The sequence below is a fragment of the Oncorhynchus mykiss genome, chromosome 18 (assembly GCF_013265735.2).
Source record: "Oncorhynchus mykiss isolate Arlee chromosome 18, USDA_OmykA_1.1, whole genome shotgun sequence".
Classification (NCBI taxonomy): Eukaryota; Metazoa; Chordata; class Actinopteri; order Salmoniformes; family Salmonidae; genus Oncorhynchus; species Oncorhynchus mykiss.
Window position 1 is genome coordinate 71,597,561 of NC_048582.1, and position 12,500 is coordinate 71,610,060.

The window sequence follows — 12,500 nt, forward strand, 5'->3', positions numbered from 1 at the left end:
CGCTGGTCCTTGGCACCGCTGTAGAGGAAGAGAAGAAGAGTCTGGTCACTGTAGCTTTACCAAGTAGTGATTATCTAGGAGCCTGAGAGCCTTTAGGTAACTCTGTAGCACAGTTAAACATCATAGACAGAGACCTATAGGTAACTCTGTAGCACAGTTAAACATCATAGATAGAGACCTATAGGTAACTCTGTAGCACAGTTAAACTTCATAGACAGAGACCTATAGGTAACTCTGTAGCACAGTTAAACATCATAGACAGAGACCTATAGGTAACTCTGTAGCACAGTTAAACTTCATAGACAGAGACCTATAGGTAACTCTGTAGCACAGTTAAACATCATAGATAGAGATCTATAGGTAACTCTGTAGCACAGTTAAACATCATAGACAGAGACCTATAGGTAACTCTGTAGCACAGTTAAACATCATAGATAGAGATCTATAGGTAACTCTGTAGCACAGTTAAACATCATAGACAGGGACCTATAGGTAACTCTGTAGCACAGTTAAACATCATAGACAGAGACCTATAGGTAACTCTGTAGCACAGTTAAACATCATAGATAGAGATCTATAGGTAACTCTGTAGCACAGTTAAACATCATAGACAGAGACCTATAGGTAACTCTATAGCACAGTTAAACATCGTAGATAGAAACCTATAGGTAACTCTAACTCTGTAGCACAGTTAAACATCATAGATAGAGACCTATAGGTAACTCTGTAGCACAGTTAAACATCATAGATAGAGACCTATAGGTAACTCTGTAGCACAGTTAAACATCATTGATAGAGACCTATAGGTAACTCTGTAGCACAGTTAAACATCATAGATAGAGACCTATAGGTAACTCTGTAGCACAGTTAAACATCATAGATAGAGACCTATAGGTAACTCTGTAGCACAGTTAAACATCATAGACAGAGACCTATAGGTAACTCTGTAGCACAGTTAAACATCATAGATAGAGACCTATAGGTAACTCTGTAGCACAGTTAAACATCATAGACAGAGACCTATAGGTAACTCTGTAGCACAGTTAAACATCATAGACAGAGACCTATAGGTAACTCTGTAGCACAGTTAAACATCATAGATAGAGACCTATAGGTAACTCTGTAGCACAGTTAAACATCATAGACAGAGACCTATAGGTAACTCTGTAGCACAGTTAAACTTCATAGACAGAGACCTATAGGTAACTCTGTAGCACAGTTAAACATCATAGATAGAGACCTATAGGTAACTCTGTAGCACAGTTAAACATCATAGATAGAGACCTATAGGTAACTCTGTAGCACAGTTAAACATCATAGACAGAGACCTATAGGTAACTCTAACTCTGTAGCACAGTTAAACATCATAGATAGAGACCTATAGGTAACTCTGTAGCACAGTTAAACATCATAGATAGAGACCTATAGGTAACTCTGTAGCACAGTTAAACATCATAGATAGAGACCTATAGGTAACTCTGTAGCACAGTTAAACATCATAGATAGAGACCTATAGGTAACTCTGTAGCACAGTTAAACATCATAGACAGAGACCTATAGGTAACTCTGTAGCACAGTTAAACATCATAGATAGAGACCTATAGGTAACTCTGTAGCACAGTTAAACATCATAGACAGAGACCTATAGGTAACTCTGTAGCACAGTTAAACATCATAGATAGAGACCTATAGGTAACTCTGTAGCACAGTTAAACATCATAGACAGAGACCTATAGGTAACTCTGTAGCACAGTTAAACATCATAGATAGAGACCTATAGGTAACTCTGTAGCACAGTTAAACATCATAGACAGAGACCTATAGGTAACTCTGTAGCACAGTTAAACTTCATAGACAGAGACCTATAGGTAACTCTGTAGCACAGTTAAACATCATAGATAGAGACCTATAGGTAACTCTGTAGCACAGTTAAACATCATAGATAGAGACCTATAGGTAACTCTGTAGCACAGTTAAACATCATAGACAGAGACCTATAGGTAACTCTGTAGCACAGTTAAAAATCATAGATAGAGACCTGTAGGTAACTCTGTAGCACAGTCATAGAAACAGAACTATATTTAAGGACACGGCACATGCAAACACACACTTGAAGGCACACACACGCTTGCACACAAACAAACTTATCCACACACACACACACACACAAACACAGACACCGCTCAAACACAGAGGCGCATAAAAACACAGACACATAAATAGATACACGTGCACACACACACACGTGGTAGAGGATTGGTATCGTGCTAGGGTACTGCTGTGCCTAAAAGCCCAGTCATCCATTATGTAGAGAAACAGGCTTGTTAGAACAGGCTGAGAGGTACAGAGAGGGGAGAGATGTACTCCAGTGTGTGTGCGTGTGTGTGCGTGTGTATTTGTCTGTCTGTCTGTGTGTGTGTGTGTGTCTGTGAGTGTCTCTGTGTGTGTGTGTGTGTGTGTGTGTGTGTGTGTCTTACCTTGATACACCAGGTGGAATCCTTTGGAGCTGGATTGGCCTTTCGAGGTGAATCGGATTAGAACCTGATTGGACGTTGCCAACGGCAGCGACTCACCTGAGAAAGAGAGGAGAGGAGGGAGAGAGGGAGAGAGGGAAGAGGAGTAAGAGAGGAGGAGGAGGAAGAGGAGTGAGAGGAGGAGGAAGAGGAGGAGTGAGAAGAGGAGGGAGAGAGGAGGAGGGTGAGGAGGAGGAAGAGGAAGGAAAGAGGAGGGAGAGGAGGAAGAGGAGTGAGAAGGAGGGAGAGGAGGAGGAAGAGAGGAGGGAGAGGAGGAGGGAGAGGAGGAGGAAGAGGGGGTGAGGAGGAGGGAGAGGAAGAGGAAGAGTGGAGGGAGAGGTGGAAGAAAGGAGGAGGAAGAGGAGGGAGAGGAGGAGGAAGAGAGGAGGATGAGAGGGGGAGGAAGAGGAAGGAGAGAGGAGGGAGAGGAGTGAGAAGGAGGGAGAGGAGGAGGAAGAGAGGAGGGAGAGGAGGAGGAAGAGGGGGTGAGGAGGAGGGAGAGGAAGAGGAAGAGAGGAGGGAGAGGAGGTAGGAGGAGGAGGAGGAAGAGGAGGGAGAGGACAAGGGAGAGGAGTGAGAGGAGGAGGAAGAGGAGTGAGAGATGAGGAAGGAGAGAGGAGGAAGAGAGGAGGAGGAAGAGAGGAGGAAGAGAGGAGGAGGAAGAGAAGGGAGAGGAGGGGGAGAGGAGTGAGAGGAGGAGGAGCAAGAGGAGTGAGAGGAGGAGAGGAGTGAGAGATGAGGAAGGAGAGGAGGAAGAGAGGAGGAGGGAGAGGAGGAGGAAGAGGAGTAAGGAGGAGCAGGAGGAAGAGGAGTGAGAGATGAGGAAGGAGAGGATGAGGAAGAGGAGTAAGGAGGAGGAGGAGGAAGAGGAGTGAGAGATGAGGAAGGAGAGGAGGAGGAAGAGGAGTAAGGAGGAGGAGGAGGAAGAGGAGTGAGAGATGAGGAAGGAGAGGAGGAGGAAGAGGAGTGAGAGATGAGGAAGGAGAGGAGGAGGAAGAGAAGTGAGTGAAGGAGACAGATAAACCTAGATACAACACTCCTCTAAGGAATGTCGGAAAATACTTAATCAAGCCTAATAGTAGCTAGTAGCAGCTAGTAGCAGCTAATAGTAGCTAGTAGCAGCTAGTAGCAGCTAATAGTAGCTAGTATCAGCTAGTAGCAGCTAATAGTGGCTAGTAGCAGCTAGTAGCAGCTAGTAGCAGCTAGTAGTAGCTAGTAGTCAATAGTAGTAGCTAGTACTAGCTAGTAGTCACTAGTAGTAGCTAGTAGTAGATAGTAGTCACTAGTAGTAGCTAGTAGTAGCTAGTAGTAGCTAGTAGCAGCTAGTAGCAGCTAATAGTCACTAGTAGTAGCTAGTAGTAGCTAGTAGCAGCTAGTAGCAGCTAATAGTAGCTAGTAGTCACTAGTAGTAGCTAGTAGTCACTAGTAGTAGCTAGTAGTAGCTAGTAGTCACTAGTAGTAGCTAGTAGTAGCTAGTAGTAGCTAGTAGTAGCTAGTAGTAGCTAGTAGCAGCTAGTAGTAGCTAATAGTAGCTAGTAGTAGCTAGTAGTAGCTAGTAGTAGCTAGTAGCAGCTAGTAGCAGCTAGTAGTCACTAGTAGTAGCTAGTAGCAGCTAATAGTCAATAGTAGTAACTAGTAGTACCTTGTAGTCACTAGTAGTAGCTAATAGTCAATAGTAGTCACTAGTAGCAGCTAGAAATAGCTAGCAGTAGCAAGAAGTAGCTAGTAGTAACTAGTAGTACCTTGTAGTCACTAGTAGTAGCTAGCAGTCACTAGTAGTGACAAGTAGTCACTAGTAGTCACTAGTAGTAGCTAGTAGTCAATAGTAGTCACTAGTAGCAGCTAGAAGTAGCTAGTAGTAACAAGAAGTAGCTTGTGGTCACTAGTAGTAGCTTGTAGTCACTAGCAGTAGCTATGGAGTGTTTCCATCAATTTGCCCAATCTGGTATTGGCAGGTGCACTCTTGTCAACAGAGTATAGTCTACATGATTGTCACGACTAATCCCGTTCCTCCACTCCGGCGCTCGTTGTTGCCAGTTAACTCATTATTACGCACACCTGTCACCATCGTTACGCGCACCAGCGCCTCGTGAGACTCACCTGGACTCTAATCACCTTCCTGATTACATCCCACCTTCCTGATTACATCCCACCTTCCTGATTACATTCCAACTTCCTGATTACATCCCAACTTCCTGATTACATTCCATATATCTGTCACTCCCCTTTGGTTGTTTCCTCAGGTGTTATTGATTCTGTTACTGAGTTTCAAGTCTGTGCACTAGCTACTGGTGGTTCCATTCTGTTCCATTTATTATTAAATTCACTCCCTGTACTTGCTTGCTGACTCCCAGGTGTAATGATGAGATGTTTATTATGGCCAAAAGAGCAAGATTTTTATTTTTTATTGTTTTACCTGTCAAGAAGAACCAAAGAACCAAAGAACCAAAGCATTGATCATCATGTCACCAGAATAAGACGCTGGATATATGCGCTACTGGTGGTTCTCGTTCTGTTCCATGTTTAATTTATTAAGACTCTGGATATTTATAGAAATATTTGATTTTAATCTGTAAACGGTTTCCCTTGTCGTAGTAGAGTTATATTATAACGTGGTGTGTATGTATGTGTGTATATATATATATATATACAGGAAACGTATGATCAAATACTTATTCTCCCCACTGTACATATATATATTATAACCTACATACATACATAGATATACAGTTGAAGTCGGAAGTTAACATACTCCTTAGCCAAATACATTTAAACTCAGTTTTCCACAATTCCCGACATTTAATCCTAGTAAAAATTCCCTGTCTTAGGTCAGTTAGGATCACCACTTTATTTTAAGAATGTGAAATGTCAGAATAATAGTAGAGAATGATTTATTTCAGCATTTATTTCTTCCATCACATTCCCAGTGGGTCAGAAGTTTGCATACACTCAATTAGTATTTGGCAGCATTGCCTTTAAATTGTTTAACTTGGGTCAAATGTTTCAAGTTGCCTTCCACAATACATTGGGTGAATTTTGGCACATTCCTCCTGACAGAGCTGGTGTAACTGAGTCAGGTTTGTAGGCCTCCTTGCTCGCACAAGCTTTTTCAGTTCTGCCCACACATTTTCTTTAGGATTGAGATCAGTGCTTTGTGATGGCCACTCCAATGCCTTGACTTTGTTGTCCTTAAGCCATTTTGCTACAACTTTGGAAGTATGCTTGGGGTCATTGTCCATTTGGAAGATCCATTTGCGACCAAACTTCCTGACAAAAAAAAAAAAAGCATCCCCACAACATGATGCTGCCACCCCCGTGCTTCACGGTTGGGATGGTGTTCTCCGGCTTGCAAGCTTCCCCCTTTTTCCTCCAAACATAATGGTGGTCACTATGGCCAAAACAGTTCTATTTTTGTTTCATCAGACCAAAGGACATTTCTCCAAAATGTACGATATTTGTCCCCATGTGCAGTTGCAAACCGTAGTCAGGGTTTTTAAAATCAGTTTTGGAGCAAGGGCTTCTTCCTTACTGAGCAGCCTTTCAGGTTATGTCAATATAAGACTCATTTTACAGTGGATATAGATACTTTTGCACCTGTTTCCTCCAGCATTTTCACAAGGTCCTTTGCTGTTGTTCTGGGATTGATTTGCACTTTTCTCACCAAAGTACATTCATCTCTAGGAGACAGAACACGTCTCCTTCCTGAGCAGTATGACGGCTGCGTGGTCCCATGGTGTTTATACTTGTATACTATTGTTTGTACAGATGAACGTGGTACTTTCTGCCGTTTGGAGAATTCTACCAATGAACTAGGCTTGTGGAAGTCTACAATTGTTTTTCTGCGGTCTTGGTAGATTGCTTTTGATTTTCCCATGATGTCAAGCAAAGAGGCACTGAGTTTTGAAGGTAGGCCTTGAAAACACCCACAGGTACACCTCCAATTGACTCAAATGATGTCAGAAGCTTCTAAAGCCATGACATAATTTTCTGGAATTTTCCAAGCTGTTTAAAGGCACAGTCAACTTAGTGTATATAAACTTCTGACCCACTGGAATTGGGATACAGTGAATTATAAGTGAAATAATCTGTCTGTAAACCATTGTTGGAAAAATGACTTGTGTCATGCATAAAGTAGATGTCCTAACCAACTTGCCAGAACTACAGCTGGTTAAAAAGAGATTTGTGGAGTGGTTGAAAAACTAGTTTTCAAAAGTGCTTTCTAGACAATTTTTCGAAATTCTTTTGATTTATTTTGTCAATTATACATTTATAAGAACAGTATGAACATACTTTTGTCATATTTTATTGTTTATTATTATTTTATTGTTATATATATATATTTACTTGTCCATAAGGCATATGTTTTGTCCATTTGCAATATGATTTCATAGGAAGTCAAAAGTTTAAGTCAAAAGTCCCTATTTCATTTTTTTATTTATTTATTTTCCAAATGTCATAGCACCACCGTAAAATGTCATATTGCAAATGCACATCAAGTCAAGACCTAACGGTCAAATTTTGAAAATGTGAATTTGTTTTCAAAAACTTAATTTGTTTTCAAAAAAGTGCTTTCTGGGCATTTACCATCACCAATTTGACATGCTCAAAAATACTGCAGAAATGCTAAATTGACTGGCCCGATGAACTCGGGATGGCCGGGCAGTGATTCTGGTTCCCCTCCATCGCTCGTTGGTGTTGATTTCAGAATGTAATTTTGGTTATGGTCTATCACTGTTTAAACATATTGCAAATGGACGAAAGTCAGCCAGCAAGTCACCAGTCATCAGTCAATTAGATATCATTCTGACACCAAACTGATACATACTGACACCACACCCACTTTTTCCAACTCGTTTGGAAGCCAACTATCACATATTTCAGAGCCCAAAATTCAGCAGCACCTTCTGTTCAAACCATAATAAAAACATAAAACATAAATTTACGTTCTAGCTGCGGTTCCATTACATGCATTATCTGTCCATTACAGACATTATCTGTCCATTACAGACATTATCTGTAGGCCTAGCTGAGGCGACCCCAAAACCGAAGTTTTGGCTTGATAGGTCATTTGGAGCCCGAGCAGCGACCTTAATTGGTGCTGAAAATCCACTTTTTCCTGGCAATGCTACGAGGTCCCTGAATGAACTATCGGACAGAAACTTTAGGGTCCGTCTCTCTGGGCAAAGGCGGTTTCAATGGACCTAGTCTTGCGACTCTGGGACATTTCTAAATATCGTCATTTTCATAATGGTCAAAATTAATTGAAGTTATTGCAAATGTACAAGGCTGTTTCCCGGCCTGAGAACCTTCTAGAGCCACATAACTCCCCACGCACTATCGAATTGAGCTCTAGAACAGGTTTCAAAAGTTTCAGAGCTCTAGGTCTGACGGTTCTTTGACAGTTCGAACAAAGGTAACTATTGCAGGCTCTGTGTGTCTCTAAGCCCCACACTGTCACTGCATCCTTGCTGTGTGTGTGTGTGAGAGTATTTCTTGGAAATCTGATGGGGGAAATGAGTGATTTACAGTTCATGGGGGTTACCTAATCAGACATATGAAGTTTTGGAAAGATGTGACTTTTTTAACCCTTTGAAACAGCCCCTGTGACACCAATTATGGCACTTCCGGTTGGCACAGGAAGCACATATCCTCATTGGGGTATGCTTATTACAGATTCCTGAGTTTAAAGTTTTTACATTAAGAACTGACTGATTTACACAGGGTTGAATGCACTATGTCTGTCAAACTGCAGGTTGGGTATGGAAAAACACTTTTAGGGTGATTTTAACCATTTCCGGTTGGTCCAGGAAGCTTAGAACCGACACAGGTAAACCTCATAGTGGCCTGATGGATTGTCATTGAAGACAGGTTCATCAGGAACATTCCTGAGGTCGAATTGTGCTTCTAACCCTAATGGTTCTCCCGCTGTCTCCCAAAAGCACCTGAAATTTGGGGCCAGGCTTCATTTTGGGCCTCCTCCCTCTCTCCCTCCCTCCTTCTTCTTCCCTCTCTCTGTCTCCCTCCCTCTCTCTCTGTCTCTCCTCTCTCTCTCTCTCAGCTTGGTGTTAACTGCGGAGAGAGATGGAGGAGGGAGAGAGAGGGAGAGAAAGAGAGAAAGCGAGGAGGGAGTATGGTCTACCACACTCAGATTTCCAGAGGCAGCGTCTGTGTGTGTGTGTGTGAATGCGTGCGTGTGTGTGTGTGCATGTGCATGTGTGCATGTTTGTGTCTGCGTGTGTGTGTGTGTGTGTGGGAGGGAGGGTGTGTGTGTGTGTGTGTGTGTGTGTGTGAGTGTCTGTGTGGGTGTGTGTGTGTGTGTGTGTGTGTGTGTGTGTGTGTGTGTGTGTGTGTGTGTGTGTGTGTGAGGGTCTGTGTGGCTGTGTGTGCGGGAGGGTGTGTTATACAAAGTGTTGACAGTAACACAAGGCCCCCAACATGGCTGGCCTGTGCTGTTGTCACCATGGTTACTCTGATTCCGCTGCGGGACCCCTCAGGCCATGCTGTGTAGTTTATTACAGGAAGTGCTCAGTGCGCCGTTATGATGGAAGGGTTTAATAACGGCGAACGGTGACAGGTATTAACACAGACAGACAAGAGTAGATGTGGGGAGAGCAAGCGGAAGCTATTCCACACATCATATATACAGTACATGGGTATTGCCATGGTCAAACGTAGTGTGCTGTTATAGGGAAAAGGGTGCATTTGGGATGCACTTGGGGGGCTGGTATTGGTCCCAAGCTATCACTGTAAGTCCCTCTGGTTCCATTCTGCTTCCTAGCCCTTTGCTCCCTGGTTCTATTCTGCTTCCTAGCCCCTTGCCCCCTGTTTCCATTCTGCTTCCTAGCCCCTTGCCCCCTGTTTCCATTCTGCTTCCTAGCCCCTTGCCCTCTGGTTCCATTCTGCTTCCTAGCCCTTTGCTCCCTGGTTCTATTCTGCTTCCTAGCCCCTTGCCCCCTGTTTCCATTCTGCTTCCTAGCCCCTTGCCCCCTGTTTCCATTCTGCTTCCTAGCCCCTTGCCCCCTGTTTCCATTCTGCTTCCTAGCCCCTTGCCCTCTGGTTCCATTCTGCTTCCTAGCCCCTTGCCCTCTGGTTACATTCTGCTTCCTAGCCCCTTGCCCTCTGGTTCCATTCTGCTTCCTAGCCCCTTGCCCCCTGTTTCCATTCTGCTTCCTAGCCCCTTGCCCTCTGGTTCCATTCTGCTTCCTAGCCCCTTGCCCTCTGGTTACATTCTGCTTCCTAGCCCCTTGCCCTCTGGTTCCATTCTGCTTCCTAGCCCCTTGCCCCCTGTTTCCATTCTGCTTCCTAGCCCCTTGCCCCCTGGTTCCATTCTGCTTCCTAGCCCCTTGCCCTCTGGTTACATTCTGCTTCCTAGCCCTTTGCCCCCTGGTTCCATTCTGCTTCCTAGCCCCTTGCTCCCTGGTTCCATTCTGCTTCCTAGCCACTTGCCCCCTGGTTCTATTCTGCTTCCTAGCCCCTTGCCCCCTGTTTCCATTCTGCTTCCTAGCCCCTTGCCCCCTGGTTCCATTCTGCTTCCTAGCCCCTTGCCCTCTGGTTACATTCTGCTTCCTAGCCCTTTGCCCCCTGGTTCCATTCTGCTTCCTAGCCCCTTGCCCCCTGGTTCCATTCAACGATCTACACAAGATACTCTGTAATGTCAAAGTGGGTAAGTCTCTCAGGGCTTTGCACAACTCGACTGTACATTAATTGTCTATTATTGTTAAAAACATTTTTAAAAAAGATTGGTGTCGCATCAGCTAAGATTCAAGTTCTGTCAAGTTGATTGTTGATTTTTTTGCTAGATGGCCATTTTCATGTCTTGTCATAAATTGTCAGGCCAATTTATGTCAAAACTGTAACTAGTCCAATCAGGAACATTCAATGTCATCTTGGTAAGCTGCTCTAGTGTACATTTGGCCTTGTGTTTTAGGTTATTGTCCTGCTGAAAAGTAGAATTTACCAGTGTCTGTTGGAAAACAAACGTAAACCAAGTTTCCTCAAGGATGTGTCCTTGAGCTTAGCTCTATTCTGTTTATTTTTTTATCCTAAAAAATGTGTTAGTCCTTGCTGATGTCAAACGGGTATATCAGGGACTGTTGAGGTGGTTATAGATGCAGACTGTAGGGTATATCAGGGTATATAGTCCTATAGCTGATGTCAAACGTATTAATTAATTAATTTAATTTCAATTCATTTCATTTAATTCCATTAATTCATCCTCAAGTATATTATATCTCTGTCACTGTTTTAAAGTCACCATTGGCCTCGTGTTGAAATCCCTGAGAGGTTTCCTTACTCTCCGGCAACTGAGTTAAGAATGACTGTATCTATTGATACACCATCCAAAATGTAATTAATAACTTCACCATTTTCAAAAGAGATATTCAATGTCAGGTTTCTTTCCCCAACTTCCAATTGTATCCATTTTAAATTCAGGCTGTAGCACAACACAATGTTTAAATAGTCAAGGGGTGTGAATAGTTTCTGAAGGCTCAGTATCTGTCACATTGGTGGTTAAAAAACGTATTGTTGAACAGCCTGGATGTTTTTCTGCAGTGATGGTTGCCATGGTAATGAGTTAAAGCTTTATTTATTAAATGTTATGTTCATGTTGTGATTACTTTGATTTGACCACTGATTGGATAATAACAGCTTGTCAAGTCTGCCACGACATAATTTAACACTTCAGACTCCTGTACAGCATATGATATTAAACGGACATATGTATTTAGCTTGTGTTGAGGTGGTTATAGATGCAGACTGTAGGGTATATCAGGGACTGTTGAGGAGGTTATAGATGTAGACTGTAGGGTGACTGTTGAGGAGGTTATAGATGCAGACTGTAGGGTATATCAGGGACTGTTGAGGAGGTTATAGATGTAGACTGTAGGGTGACTGTTGAGGAGGTTATAGATGCAGACTGTAGGGTATATCAGGGACTGTTGAGGAGGTTATAGATGCAGACTGTAGGGTATATCAGTGACTGTTGAGCTGGTTATAGATGTAGACTGTAGGGTATATCAGGGACTGTTGAGGAGGTTATAGATGTAGACTGTAGGGTGACTGTTGAGGAGGTTATAGATGCAGACTGTAGGGTATATCAGGGACTGTTGAGGAGGTTATAGATGCAGACTGTAGGGTATATCAGGGACTGTTGAGGAGGTTATAGATGCAGACTGTAGGGTATATCAGTGACTGTTGAGGAGGTTATAGATGCAGACTGTAGGGTATATCAGGGACTGTTGAGGAGGTTATAGATGCAGACTGTAGGGTATATCAGGGACTGTTGAGGAGGTTATAGATGCAGACTGTAGGGTATATCAGTGACTGTTGAGCTGGTTATAGATGTAGACTGTAGGGTGACTGTTGAGGAGGTTATAGATGCAGACTGTAGGGTATATCAGGGACTGTTGAGCTGGTTATAGATGTAGACTGTAGAGTGACTGTTGAGGTGGTTATAGATGTAGACTGTAGGGTATATCAGGGACTGTTGAGGTGGTTATAGATGCAGACTGTAGGGTATATCAGGGACTGTTGAGGAGGTTATAGATGCAGACTGTAGGGTATATCAGTGAATGTTGAGGTGGTTATAGATGTAGACTGTAGGGTATATCAGGGACTGTTGAGGAGGTTATAGATGTAGACTGTAGGGTATATCAGGGACTGTTGAGGAGGTTATAGATGCAGACTGTAGGGTATATCAGGGACTGTTGAGGAGGTTATAGATGCAGAATGTAGGGTATATCAGGGACTGTTGAGGAGGTTATAGATGCAGACTCTAGGGTATATCAGGGACTGTTGAGGAGGTTATAGATGCAGAATGTAGGGTATATCAGGGACTGTTGAGGAGGTTATAGATGTAGACTGTAGGGTATATCAGTGAATGTTGAGGTGGTTATAGATGTAGACTGTAGGGTATATCAGGGACTGTTGAGGTGGTTATAGATGTAGACTCTAGGGTATATCAGGGACTGTTGAGGAGGTTATAGA

General features: G+C 43.1%; 1 protein-coding gene across 1 annotated transcript in view; it reads right to left on the reverse strand.

The window, feature by feature from the left end:
* LOC110518582 (CUB and sushi domain-containing protein 2-like) overlaps positions 1-12,500 on the reverse strand; it is a 458,013-nt gene that overhangs the window by 276,032 nt on the left and 169,481 nt on the right. The window contains exons 22-23 of the mRNA XM_036953653.1: positions 2,478-2,573; positions 1-18 (exon numbers count right to left, since the gene is read on the reverse strand). The exon at positions 1-18 is cut by the window's left edge and continues 186 nt beyond it. Coding sequence (XP_036809548.1) covers positions 1-18; positions 2,478-2,573 — 114 coding nt within the window. The remainder of the gene's footprint in view (positions 19-2,477; positions 2,574-12,500) is intronic.